This window comes from Carcharhinus amblyrhynchos, chromosome 4, assembly GCF_965287045.1.
Source record: "Carcharhinus amblyrhynchos chromosome 4, sCarAmb.v2.hapA, whole genome shotgun sequence".
Lineage (NCBI taxonomy): Eukaryota > Metazoa > Chordata > Chondrichthyes > Carcharhiniformes > Carcharhinidae > Carcharhinus > Carcharhinus amblyrhynchos.
This window is the reverse complement of record NC_137327.1, coordinates 79,034,834-79,049,900: the sequence shown is the minus strand read 5'-3', so window position 1 is coordinate 79,049,900 and position 15,067 is coordinate 79,034,834. Positions and strand designations below refer to the sequence as shown.

Here is a 15,067-nt window from a genome sequence, read left to right as displayed (position 1 = left end):
TTATTAACCTGTCAACTAAGGGTCACAGTTGCTTCCTATCCAGCCTGTCTATACCCCTCATAATCCTATACACCTCAATCAGGTCGCCCCTCAGATTTCTCTGCTCTAAAGAAAACAACCCAAGTCTATCTAGCTTCTCTTCATAACTCATATGCTCCATCCCAGGAAACATCTTGATGAATCTACTCTGCACCCTCCCTGTGAATTCACATCCTTCCTATATTGAAGTGAACAGAACTGCACACCATACTTCAGCTGTGGCCTAACCAAAGTTTTGTACACTCCAACATAACTTTCCTGCTTTTATAGAATCATACAATCCCTACAGGGCAGAAGGAGGCCATTTGGCCCATCATGTCAGTACCAACTGCAATCTCACCCAGGCCCTATTTCTGTTACTCCACCCATTTACCCTGTTAATCCCCTGACACTGGGGTCAATTTAGCATGGCCAATCAACCTTTGGACTGTGGGAGGAAGCCGGAGCATCTAGAGGAGACCCATTCAGGCACAGGGAAAAAGTGTAAACTCCACACAGATAGTGATCAAGGCCAGAATTGAACCTAGGTCCCTGGTGCTGTGAGGCAATTTTGCTAACCACTGCGCCACTATGCCACCATATTCTTATAAACTATGCCAGAACTGATAAAGGCAAGCATCCTGTACGCAGTGCCAGGGAACCGGCTCAACTCCCAGCTTGCATCACTGTGTGAGTTTGTACCTTTTCCCCATGTCTGCGTGGGCTTCATTTGGGTGCTCTAGTTTCCTCCCACATTCTGAAAGACGTGCTGGTTAGGTGCATTGACCTGAACAGGCACCAGACTACAGCAACTAGGAGATTTTCACAGTAATTTTATTGCAGTGTTAATGTAAGCCTTGAAATAAACTTTAACTTGAACTACCCTATTAACCTGTCCTGCTGCCTTCAGGAATCTGTGGACTATCCCATTTCAGAATCACAACAAAGGATGAATTGATGATAGTGAAAATATAACAGAGAGGAAAATAGAGACATATTTGTCTTGACAACATGAAAGAGGAAATTTTAACCCTACCACCTGGGTGACTTGCCCGCAGATATCCTACTTGATCCCTTTCATCTTTAACCTGCTCTTCTGAGCAGGTGGCCAGGCTACCCACCTTCAGCTTAAACTCTGGCCTGAGAAAGGAAGCTTTTATGGTCAGGTGAAGAAAACAGGAAGAGAATCTGTGACCAGAAGCTGATATTCAACGTAAGCATTTTTTTAAATGCCTGCTAGGTCCCACAAGCAAGATTAAATTGTCAATTTCCTCGATAGGCTTCCTGAACCCTCTGCCCTCGACTTGGTGCTGGCTGGCCTGACCTTACCTGATTGTGCTGTCAATAAAAGCAGCAATTGGCCTACTACCAATCGCCTTGAATGCTTATGTATACACGTGAGGCTATGGTTCAATGGTCTCTTAGATGAGTCAGCCTGCGTTTTGCAACTAGTCATTCTGACCTTTCTAGTAGATTTGTTGCAGTTTATAATTGGTGTTACCTGGGACAGTGACATCAGGTTTTAATGGCCCTGGTTTCTGCTATTTGGCAGTCTTCTCAATGGTGAGTCTGATCAAACCTCACCTTGTTTTATTTTTGTTCCTTCCTTGCAATCTGAGCTATTTTTCTCAAATGTATTTTTTCAAATATTCCTGTGCCTAGTGGTGTATAATCTTTCTTAACACATCTCTCCAGAATAATTATTTCATAAAATCAGAATATTGAGGATTCAACTGCTCAACCAAATGCTGTGAAACTTACTTTTTTGCAAGCAAGGTGATCTGCCCTGACCACCTCCTCCTATAGCCTACCACTGAGCTACAAAACTGCCCTGACATAATTGTCTCCTTCCAATTCGCCATTAGAATGCTCAACATGAAGTAGCTCATAGATTGAAAACTGAATTGAGTTCCATCCATCCTCATCCTGTTGCACAATGTTAATTCATTAATCTTAAGCATCACTGTGAACACTGGGAGTGGGGGGGGAGCGGGCAGTGGAGTCTAATGAACCCTGACTTTTGCTGCCCCCACCATCAGGGGGAGAGGTTTGGGAGACAGGTAGGCCACACAATCAGGTGGGAAGGTACGTGGTGGAGAGCCCGTCACCTTCCCAACTTTCCCCACTTAATTCAGGGGTCAGAAGATTGAGATCAGCCTTCTCACCCCGAGGCCAATTGAAACTTTTAAGTAGCCCTTAAGTGGACACCCAAGAGCCTGGTATTTTACCAGAGAAAAGGGGCCAGATGCCATCTGGGGAGGCTGCCAGGTATACTGGTGGCATTTCCTGCAGGCACAACTGAGAGGAGGAGGGGGGTGATCCCTCCAGATCTGGCACCATGTGCAAGAGTTGGCCCCAATTAAATTCCCTCCTGTCCTCCACATGTATCCTCCTCCCTCCTCCCCACCTCACTTGGGTCTGCCTAACAGTAATCTTGCCCCATTCAACTCTTGCTAGGGCCTCCGTAGTTCCCAGCCTCCTACAGTCCCAGCAGTGACCACCTCTCAAGCTACCACTGCAGGCGCTGAAGAGCTGCTGGCCCTCTGATGAGTCAACAGCTCTTTGAAGTAGAATCTTTGCCTTTAGCAGCACAGCAACCCTAGTTAGATGTCTGATCGACAGTTAGATCTCCATGAAATGGCTGTGGTGCTTTCCTGCCAATGGACGGACCCATTTCCACGACCATTAAATTCTGCCCGAAAGGTTCAGATACTGCCGCATGAATCTGCCATGGCTCATTTCACAGAGGCACCAGCGGACAGTGTGTTGCCATTTCAACAACTTGTCACATGACTCTCCGACAAAGGTGACAAGTCCCTCTTTATTTGCGATCTCACAAAATGCTGATCAAAGTGAGGATTGTTGGCATTGGAAATAGGATCAGTTTGCCTGCAGCTACTTAGTTTAGAACCCCAGCTGATCAGGTACAACACCATTAGTTTCACAGCAAAACTCTTTCTACTCTGCCCTAAAGTATCATATTCGACATCACAGACCTTTTCCTGATGATGACTTCGGAATAAGGTTGCCAGTTGATGCTACATTCATGCCAGCTTCAACACTGGCTCATGTTCACTAGAAATTGAATATGAACTATTCAATTCCATATATGTGGGAGGCAGCAGACAGAGAAAATATTCATTCTTTGAATTAGATTTAAATTCTGACTGCATAAGTCAATGGTCAATGTAGTAACTCATCTTAAAGCATTTTTTTTTAAATCTTATCAAAAGGCAGCATCTTCTAACCTTGTTTTCTCAAAGTCCATTTTGAAAGTGAAAATTGTCATTCTTCCATTAAACCAAAGCCTTGTTTTCATAAGAATGCCAGCAATGTCTTGGAATATCATGGATTGTCTTACAAGTAGTCGATAAGGCACTGCTTGTCTCCTGTGGTTTCAAAACCACAAGTATTTCACTCAGACGTGCATCCTCATGTATGAGCAAGAAAGCCATTCTCCTGAAATTTTGCATCTCTGATATTAGACATGCATTGTTCCGTTACAACTGTGATATGAATGTATTCATGAGCTTTCACTGGTAATGTTTTGTAACCTGTGCTTTCAGCTCACTGTCATTCATTGAAGTTTGATTTTCATGAACAGAAATGGAATGGGATAAAACGCTTAATATATAGTGTGCAGCACAAAAATTATTACACAAAGAGCATAAGCATTTCATCATAGAATCCCTGTAGTGCAGAAAAGGCCATTTGGTACTTCGAGTCTGCACCAACTCTCTGACAGAGTATCTTACCCAGGTCCTCTCCCCCACCCTACCCCGTAACACCACATCTTTCCCATGGCTAATCTATCTAATTTAAGGGCCAATTTAGTATGGCCAATCTACCTAACCTGCACATCTTTTGAGTGTGAGAGGGGAACCCAGAGGAGACCCAAACAGACACAGGGAGAACATACAAATTGTGCACAGTCAGCCAACACCGGAATTGAACCTGTGCAGCAGCAGTGCTAATCACTGTGCTCCCCAGCGCCTTTTGTTTGATTTCATGCATATCCAACAGGTTCAAAACCAATTGAAACTGCATACAAATCCATAAAGATACAGTCACTGGCTCCCATCTCTAATTCAATACAGAAAAGTTGATGTTCATTTTCTATTTTCCTCAAAAAGGTACCAGTGATACAAAAGTTACTTAATTAAATTCTTTGTAAATGAAATACCTTCCCTAATAATTTTATTATAGTAATCATGAGGTTAATCTTGGAGGTTAATCTTGGCTGCATTAATCATTCCAATGAGCTGCAAAGATATCATTAAAAATATTAAATGTCAAAATCAACAGTTAAACTTTGGTTGGGAGTGTAATTTAAATGATGGACCGTCCTTCCCAGACAGCTATTCCTAACCTTAGGACAGAGTACAATTCGACCACTGACTGTGAAACTGTAAGGCTCACAAAATTTCTTATTGTGTGGTCAACTATCCCTAATGCTATGTCTTTTATCTCACACTCCAGTCATCTGGATATTTTCCAAGAAACACAGATACTTTCATGTTTTCTCTTGTTTCTCTTGACAACTCTAATACATGGAAATTAAAAACAAAGAATCAGAAGAAGTTAGTTGCCGAATGTCAACAGAACTTTGAACAAAACCCAATTTGCCAAAGACAGAAAATGCCACCTTTTCAGGAATGATCATTTTATTTGAAAATAGTTACTATTTTTCCTCTTTTCAGTTTAATGAAGAGGATATGTATTTTAATAATGTCTTTTGGCAAAAATGGTGGCTATTTCAAATTTGCATGCAAAGTTGGAATGTAATGAATTCTATAACCATTTCTTCAGCTTCATGTCTGGTTTTAGTCGGATATGTGAACTCCAACACAGTTGAAGCTACTTCCAGCAACAATATAATCTACATGACAAACCTGACTGCATAGCCAGGCATTTCCAAAAGCTGATGTGAACACATCAATGCATTTGTGATGTCATTGAAATTAGCTGTTTGTTTTTGGCTACTAGTTAGCAGGTAGCTAGTTACTACAAGTTACTACTGCCAACCAGTTAATCATTGCAACTCCAGGAAAAATGCACCTAGTTTAGCTTGTCAGTTGACAGATTGGCATGATTGATATTACCTCAAGTCAGAAGGTCATGAGTTCAAAGCTCCTGAGCACATAATCTAGGTGATGGGCAGGTGATTAAGGGGCGGCACGGCCTTGTGGCATTATTGCAAGATTATTATTCCAAAAACTCAGCTAATGTTCTGGGAACTCAGGTTCAAATCCCACCATGGCAGGTGGTGGAATTTGATTTTAATAAAAAAATCTGGAATTAAAAATCTACTGTTGACCACAAAATCATTGTTACAAAAACCCATCTGGTTCACTGATGTCCTTTAGGGAAGGAAATCTGCCGTCCTTACCTGACCTGGTCTACATGTGACACTAGAGCCACAGCAATATGGTTGACTCTCAACTATCCTCTGAAATGGGCTAACAAGCCTTCAGTAGTATCAATCACTACTGCAGTGTTTCAAGAAGGCAGCTCACCACTATCTCCTCAAGAGCAAAAAGGGATGGGCAATAAGTGATATAGTGTAAGTTTCAGAAAATCTTTTTCACACCTATCCACAACCTATAGTTTATCTGCTTTGCTGTCCTTTCTCCAAGTTTTAATAAAGATTGCACTCATTCTTTAAGTGTTCCTCCTTCACACCTTATCATGAACCATTTTAAAGAGAATACTCTCAGGTTTTAGACATATTACTCTGAGACTGACCATTGGATCTACGTGAGGGCTATCCAATATTCTTGCACTACCTTAAAGACTATGTTAAGAGCATATCTACAGATGTCTTGGCTGAATTTTGGATTTTTCTATTATTTTATAATGTTGCACAACATTGTGCACTGCATTGATGCTCCAGTTTTATAATGTTTGAAGAAGCTTTGGATTTGAAGTAATTATGAGCCTCAAATAAAGACAATGACCTGGAGTTTCACATTGAACGCAGCATGTGGGAGTCAGAAAAATACCTGTCCCTGAGGCAGCCCATCTGCCTCAGGAAAAAATGCCTACAAGATTGGGATTCTCATAGAGTCTTAGAACCGTAGAGGTTTACAAAATAGAAACAGGCCCTTCCACCCAACTTGTCCATGCCGCCCTTCTTTTTTAAACTCCTAAGCTAGTCCCAATTACCTACAATTGGCCCATTTCCTCTAAATGCTTTTTAAAAGACAAAATTGTACCTGCCTCTGCTACTACCTCTGGCAGCTTGTTCCAGACACTCACCACCCTCTGTGTGAAAAAATTGCCCCTCTGAACCCTTTTGTATCTTTCCTCTCTCACTTTAAAGCTATGACCTCTAATTTTAGACTCCCATACCTTTGGGAAAAAATGACTATCTCGCTGATCTATGTCCCTCATTATTTTATAGACCTCAATAAAGTCACCCCTCAACCTTTTACGTTCCGGAGAAAAGAGTCCCAGTTTATCTTCTCCTTGTAATTCAAACCATCAAGTCCCGGTAGCATTCTAGTAAATCTCTTCTGCACTCTTTCTAGTTTAATAATATCCTTTCTATAATAGGGGACCAGAATTGTACACAGTATTCCAAGTGTGGCCTTATCAATGTCTTGTACAACTTCAACAAGACATTCCAACTCCTGTATTTGATGTTCTGACAATGAAACTGAGCATGCTGAATGTTTTCTTCACCACTCTGTCCACCTGTGACTCCACTTTCAAGGGGCTATGAAGCTGTACCCCTAGATTCCTGTGTTCTGTAACTCTCCCCAGTGCTCGACCATTAACCGAGTAAGTCCTGCCTTGGTCCAATCAAATAAATGCATCACCTCACATTTATCTAAATTAAACTCCATCTGCCATTCGTCACTGTCGCCACTGGCCCAATTTCACAATGTTTCTTACATGAATTAAGGGGTTTCAAGTGCTTGCAATTTCAACTATTGATACTTTAAAGAGTCTGGACGATTGAGGCTTTTATTGAGCTGTAGTAAAAAGGATTTTTTTAAGGGAGAGCAAATTTATCAATTAATGTTTTTAAAGCTTTTTCTACACATTGTAGGTTTCATTGGGTATATGCTGGATATCGTGGATGAATGGGCAAGGAAGTGCCATAGCCTTGGCAGCAGAGGCAGAAGAGTTGTTTGGGGGCAATGGCTTGACATGGGAGGCATGATGGTCCTGGGGGAGTTGGGGGGGGGGGGTCATACCTTGGCATGGAGGGAATTAGGAGTAATAGCGATTGTTGGGGGGGGGAGCAAGAGGAGGACCTTTTAACTTACCTTTTAAATGGTCCCATTCTGTAGACTATGGTTCACAACAGCTCTGAGCTGCTGTGAACCGTGAGTCATTGAGCAGCTGACCTGACTTGACAATAATCGCAGAGAACTAGGGTATGCTTATCCCAGAAATGGAGATGGCTAGGTCAGGTATGTAGATTATGGGCATACAACCCAAACAAGCCCAAAACTTTAAAAAGGACTCCTGAAATCAGACGCCATGGGAAAGGGTTGGGAACTCTCAAAATGAGTCTTGGCCACCATTTTTAAATGGCTGCTGAATCTCAGTGAAAATCCAGGTCAGAATCTCTGGCAATATAAATACAATGTATAGCTATAATATCTCTATGGTGTCATTTAGCATAGTAAAAAGTCTGACAACACCAGGTTTTAGTCCAACCGATTTATTTGATAATACTCACAAGCTTTCGAGGTTTCCCTCTTTGTCAGGTGAATGAAACCTCGAAAGCTTGTATTATCAAATAAATCGGTTGGACTAAAACCTGGTGTTGTCAGACTGTTTACTGTGTTTACGCTAGTCCAACGCCGGCGTACCCACATCACGTCATTTAGCATGTCAACCGTTACATTGGCTTGCCAATGCATAACTGTGAACACTAAATTAAACAAAATATTTCTCCAAACAGTATCATTTAAATTTATTGGGCACGATCTTACCGCCCGTTTACACTACGCTCCTACTGCAGTGAAGATGAAAAGCTTGGCAGGAAGCCAAATCTCCATTCACTACAGCAGTATGGAAAATCATGCTGGCATGAACGGTTGGAAAATCCCGTCTATTAACTGGTCATTCACCTCACTATTTGTGAGTTATTTCTCTGTGTCAAACAGTTGCTACATTTGCCATCATAGCAATCATTGAACTCAATAATGAGTTAATAAATTCACCACTCCATAGTACCAGCAAGGAGCTGTACTTGAATGAAGTGTATGTTGGACAGAGGGCTGCTACAACATTGCACTGACTCTCTTTGGCTTTAAGTTCTTGCTGGGAAGCAATGATCAATGAATTGATCCTTCCATTTGAATCACTTAAAGACATATCTAAGAAATATCCCATAGAACCATGAACTTTGATTTTAGAACTTATCTAAAGTAAATTGTAGCAATTCTTTCTTCGGTGCTTATTTTTGACAAGGCCTATTCAACACTACCTCCAGTAGAAATATTTAATCAAAATTAATTGCTTTTCTTTCTTTTTTCCTTTCTTAAAACAGAATGAGGGCTGTCAGTAAAAGCAAAGAGTCTGTGCTGTCTGAGTCTGACAACCATACTAATCCACTCCAGCCTGCTGTGCGTGCCACAGAAGATGAAGGCCTGGATTTTGCACTGGAAGATTCAATCCTTTTAACTATGGATCAAACTTTGGAATGCCACAGCCCACCACCAGATTACAACTCTGTCATTCGCTACACCACACCACCAGTGTGAATAAACTGAACTTTCCAAGTGCTATTGCCACACCACAATTGTCTGTGCAGCTTCTGAATGAGAAATGTAAAACAGCGCAATATCCTGATTATTGCAAACCAAACTCTTTCTTGGTTTAAGGAATATAGAGAGATCCATTTACTTATGGATGTGAAATTTACTATAAATACTGATGGTAAAACCCCATCATCCACCCAGTACATAGTACACCTGCAGGTAATGTTCTGAAAAGCCCCAGGCAGTGAAAAACTTCACCCTGTATCACTGTTACTCCAGTGCTGAGTGACTGCAGATATAGCTGGTAATCTCACAGCTGTGGTGGGTAGTCAAGTAAATCAAATTGTATTAGTAAAATGGTCCAAACATGTCCAAAATACCCCAGTTAATATAGAAATGTCAATGTAAAAAATTATTCTCATGAGTATAAAACCTATTTCTAACAACTGTTTTACTAAATGACTGGAACCTATTCTCTCCGCAGATGCTGATGACCTGTTTCTTGTTTCCAATCTTTTCTGTTTTTATTTTACCATCTGCAGTATTTTTACATGAATATTTTTAATCCCTTTTCCAAATGAATGTTTGTTCATATTTCCCAATGTTCAGCTCTCACACAGTCCAGTCAGGAGGAGATCATAAGTATTGCTATCATTCTGCGATAACCCCACCAGAAGTTATGACTTAGTTTTGTCCCTTCTCCTAATTGCTTAACTCTAACTGTCAAATAAAATTTCCCACACTTTAACTGGTGTCAGTGAGATGCTGAATGCCGTTTCTGTACATTATAAGACAACATTATATGTCACCTTTGGTCCTTAACATAAAGTTGTGAGCTCAATTGCGAGGACTTGCGTGTTTCAGCTGGGTGAATTTGAGTTGAGCCTCCAAATGAAATACATCTCACAGAAATGAGTGGTCCATCCCATAATAAGAAGCAGCAAGCTGTCTAGAAAAATTGTATTCACAAAAACTGTGTGGCTTAGTTCTTCTGATTCTAGTGAAGACAGTGGGTGTGACAATTTATTGAGGAGAATATAAGATGGTGGGGGGAAGCAAAAAGAAGGTGGCTAATTGAAAAGCAGTGAAAGAACCTTTTGCTCATCACAAACTCTGTTCAAATTGACCCTGCACCAGTGTGGGTAGGCAAGCTGAACATATCATTACGCTGCTCCAGGCATGATGAATTTTAAATAGTTGCAGAAGACAATTAAAATTTGATTATTCTGCATCTAACTGAAAGCAGTGGAGATTACAGCCATAAAAACTGTAGGATTATTTCATTTTAAGGATGTCTCCACTATTATATATCCACATTTTGATGGTTTTCCAAACAAAATTAGCCTTTAAAAGAGCTTTTCTTTTCTATTAATGCTTGCTCTTCCCGCATTCTTCATGAATTTTGTGTTGAGGCTTTTCCTGAAACCTCCGCCCTGCAAATGCACAATGTGAAACACATACAGAATTGCTATCGTACCCTCAATAATAATAATAACTGATCTGTTCTAATATCATGAAAACGAGTATAAGTTTTGCACAATGATTCACTTGTATACCCAGCCCCCACACTTGTGAATGAGGCAGCTCCTACTGGACACAACGTAATGCCATACTGCACACACTCATTAGGCAGGGACACATTATTTCTATCTACAATGTTCAGTAGAGTACATATTTTAATAAGGAGATGGCCCTGATCTCTTACATGTGGTGAGTGTGTCAAATGCTCCAGAAACAATATTTTAATCTGAAAAGAAATGTTTTTTAGAAATGTAAATAGCTAATTTTCAGGGAAAACACAGCTTCAAAACAGTAGGAATGAGATTGATTATCAATAATATAAAATACAAATTCAACTACTTTACAAACTCAGGCTATTTTGTCAGGATCATGTAAAATTAGAATTTTACGCTCCAGCTGCACCCTATTCGCACTTCCCGCTTAAGTGAATGTCATTATTGGTCAGTAACTTTAAACAATGAAAGTACACTATTATAATATTTCCTTCATATAATTTTAAATACCTTTTGCATTTGATGTAAGGATTTTTCTTTAATTCTCAGTTTTTCTCTTGTGTGTTGGCAGTGGTGGGGGCGCAAGCATCATCACAACTATTTAAATGCAAATTACCCCAACATTTTTCCATTCTCAGAAGTGTTTTAAATCTGAATGTGTTAACCGGATTGGTTTTATTAATTTTCTAATATTTTACAAATTGCAGTTTTTCAAAAAAAAGTACTTATTTAACTGCATTTGGTGAAATTAAATGCTGAATTTCATAAAACAGCAAAACAAAATATCGAAAGTATAGTTACTAAAGCAAAAAGTAATTTCAATATTTCAAATTAGCCAGTTATCTCATTACAATATTTCTAATACTGAATTTATATATTTTATGAAACAGTCAGACTTTAACATCTTCCTAGTTTATCACCAGTCAGAATGTTGGCAAAAGAAGTATTCGGAAAGTCCAGGAAGAACTGTTATGGCTCTCATTATTCTCTGCCTTTATATCAATAATTGTAATTCAACTGAAAAAAGTCTCAGGTAATCTTATTTTGCTCTATCCCTTTTTCTAGATCATGCACAGGTATTCGTTGTAGCAAATAAAAAGCAATTAACTGTTTAAACCATTCCAAGTATATTCATGTCCCTAGATGACAGATTGTGAATGGCTTTTTTCTTAAATAAATTAGAAAAAGAATGCTGTGGCATAAAACAGGGAACATTTTGCTTACTGTGAATTTACACTTCTTTAAATGAACTCTGGAATATGAGGAAACAATATCAAGAAAATGGTTATTATTCACTGAAACTCCCAGTTGTCCTATGAATGATTCAAATAGGTCAGATTCCATTGGGTCTACTGTGAATGTGATAAATATAGAAAGATGCCCAGTATTGTTGTGTTATATAGTGTATAGTCACAAGAATTAAAGGTATCCAACATTGCACCATCTCATATATATTTCCTAGTCTTCTATTACCTTAATCACGCGTTCATATTTGTCCCATCTACATATCATGGCCAAATAGAACTGAGCATAGAGAGAAATTAGCTAAAAGTTTAGAATGAGGAATTTTGCCTTGAAATTAAATTGTAAGAATGCAGCACAATAGAATTTAAGAACAAGCGTTGATCATTCAACCCCTCAAGCCTGGCTGCTCTGTAACTCAGCACCTATTAACCAGCTTTGTTCTATAATGTCTTGATATCCTTACCTTAAAAAAATGCATTGAAATCGAAGTTAAGATTTCTCTATCCACTACTTTAAATAGATTACTGATACTATTGAAATAGTGGACAGGGGAGAGAAATCTATTAAGCATTAGTGAACTATTTTCACATAATATACTTTCAAGACTTTAAAGTAGGGTATCAAAAGATTGTAGAGAAGTGGTGGTGCGTGACCATGATCAAATAATCAAACACGGGCTCAAAATGGAGTGGAGCTGACAGGTCAGCTGGCCTTTTCTTGTTGCAGGGCTTACTTTTTATCTGAATTCCTTATTCAGAATTTTTATTTTAAAACAAAGTCTAGGGACTACATAATATAAAAAATATCTAGGGGAGATTATACAATATAAAAATATCCAATGTCTGGGAGTGACTTTAGGCAGTAATTTGAACTAGTAGTCCTGATGATGTCCATGAACACTCAATTGTTCTCATCGCAAGTGTGGATGTCATCAGGACTCGGTTGAATTCCTACCAGTCATCAATTATCCTAACTGTTCAATTACACTTATTTGTAGCTTGATTTTGTTCATGTACAATTAGCTGGAAATGTGTTTATTTTGCATTAGGTAACGAGCAATGATTAAGGTTTGATAGGCAAACAACATTTATATAAGGGAGGTATGTGGTGTCAAAATGTGACAAAGGAATTCTGTCTGCAAAACAGCTAATATTAATTATCTTATACATGCAAAACACCAGTAACAAACTTGCAAGTTTTATTGTTTCTTTAAATTGCTCAATCTATGTAAAGTTTTTATTACCTTGTATCTTTTTATCTATTCAGTGTTTATACAGAATGTAATGGCCAGTATCCAAGGTGGTGATGTTTCATGTCTAGTTTGCCAGCACCAGTATCTCCAATGTTCTGGAATTAAAATAAATGTGTAACAGAGATATACAATGAAAGAGCTGAGTAAATGCACAAGAGTTTAAAATGTTATGGCCACCCTCAATATTCAGCCATTTTCAATGTTTTAGTATTGTTCCCAATGAGACTTCGCTTAGTACAAATACACAAATCACAGTGCATCAGAATTTTGCAACTACTCAAATAGGGCAGTTATAATGGCACAATTAAAGAATGAGGCAGCTTTTATTGTAATTCCAATGAAATGTTCAAGTACAAAACCCTAAAATTCAAATAGATCATTCCTGTAAATTTTTCATTCCATTGATTTCCCCTCTGCTAACAGTAGTGAGCTATGTATTAACAACTTCTTCTACAACAATAATAAGAGATGTATAGTCTAGAACTGTTTTAAAATTAGATGTCACCCTTACTGGACGGAGATAAGGATTTTTTTCTCCCAGAGGGTTGTGCAACTTTGAGATTCTCTGCCTCAGAAGGCAGATCATTGAGTATTTTTAAAGCAGAGGTAAATGGATTTTTGTTAAGCAAGGGAATCAAAGAGACATCAGAGATAGATGGGAATGTGGAATTTGAAACACAAACAGATCAGCCATTATCTTATCGAATGGAGGAGTAGGCTCGAGGGGGCCAAATGGTCTAATTCGGTTTCTATTTTGTAAGTCCTTATATACTCCTGTGTGTATAGAATGTCTCCTCATGGATTCTCTCCTGTCCATTGAGTTGTCAGGCATCAAAGAAATGGTAATATAGCATAGGAGAGTTAGCAAAGATTGGGATCAAAACCCTCAAAATTAGAATTTACTACTAATGTCATGCACTTATTATAAGTAATAAGTAATCAAGTTGGTAATTGAAATGCCCCCTGGCATCCTTTAGGAGAGTTGCAGGAGACGGCAGTTATAAGTGGAAGGTAAAATGTGCGATTATTTGAGAACATTTGGCAATGAATTTTTGTAAGTGTCAGCTGAGGTCTTTTCAAGCAAAGGGTTATTCCCATTTATTCAGGCATGGTGTTGTGATTGGTGTTTATATTTTATAGACACCACTCACCAGCTGCCTGCAAATATAGGACAATTTATAGGAGTGATCGAGTGGATTGCTCGACACCAGCTTTCTGTTAAAAATGAAAATTCGGGCAGGCATGAAACTGGAAGGTTTGCAACGCATTGGTATGTGAGATTGTTTTTCAATTTTGCACACGGAAGAACTTTTCAAAATAACATTATATTGTCAGAAAAAACTAATAGTAACACAATAACAAATGACAAAACACTGCCTAACAAATGTTCAGGAAGCTAATGTAGCCCTCAAACAGTTCTCAAATATGTTCCTCTTTTGTGGATTTGCTGACAGATTTTGAATAAGGAGCACAAGCATTCCACAGAGAAACAGACTATTCTAAAGCTTGATGTATGCATTATAAGCTCTCAAACTCATAACTCAAAGTTCTTTTTGACATTCTAGTTTATCTTTACTTTTGAACTGAAATGTGATGCAGAGTTAAAGGTTTGTTTCCGAATTCTACTCTAATGCTTGCAGGGCAGGCTAATCCTTTGTATTAAAGATGGCTATCTATTCACGTCAAAGCAACTCCTTTCTCTAAGAACCACTTGTTTTAAAGTGCCCATACAACTCTTTTTAGATTATTTCTTTTCTCAAGCAACAGCAGGGAACTGCCATTTATTCTGCAGGAAAGTAATAAGCAATGTCAATGTATTATCTGTGTAAGAATGTATGCACTGGAGAACCCCTGTATTTCATATAGCCTAAGCGCTACTGGAGCTATTAACAAAAAAATAAAGTTTACATATATTTATAGTTTTGTTTGTTCTGTGTTGCTTTTTTTAATGATGTCATTAATTCAGAAGAAAGATCCCCTAATGGCACTATAATGGGTTGAATTGTGTGCTCTCGTGGCTAGTGAGCTTGGAGGTGGGAAGGCATGTACTAAGACAAGACACTGGCGTGCCACAACCCCACCACTTTCTTGACTCTCCTTATATGAAGCCCTGGGCAAATAGCCCAGGGTCGACAAGGTAGCCCAGTGGTTAGCACTGTTGCCTTACACCACTAAGGACATGTGTTTGATTCTGGCCTTGGATGACTGTCTATGTGGAGTTTGCATGTTCTTGTCATGTCTGCGTGGGTTTCTTCAGGGTGCTGTGGTTTCTTCCCACAGTTCAAAGATGTGGAGTTAGGTGAATTGCCATGCTAAAT

The 15,067-nt window shown here is 39.0% G+C and overlaps 1 protein-coding gene across 1 annotated transcript in view; it reads left to right on the top strand.

The window, feature by feature from the left end:
* The window catches only part of kdrl (kinase insert domain receptor like), a 182,221-nt gene extending 167,553 nt beyond the window's left edge, over nt 1-14,668 (top strand). Inside the window, exon 30 of the mRNA XM_080187404.1 lies at nt 8,528-14,668. Coding sequence (XP_080043530.1) covers nt 8,528-8,741 — 214 coding nt within the window. The 3' untranslated portion in view covers nt 8,742-14,668. The remainder of the gene's footprint in view (nt 1-8,527) is intronic.
* Nucleotides 14,669-15,067: the final 399 nt, after the last annotated feature.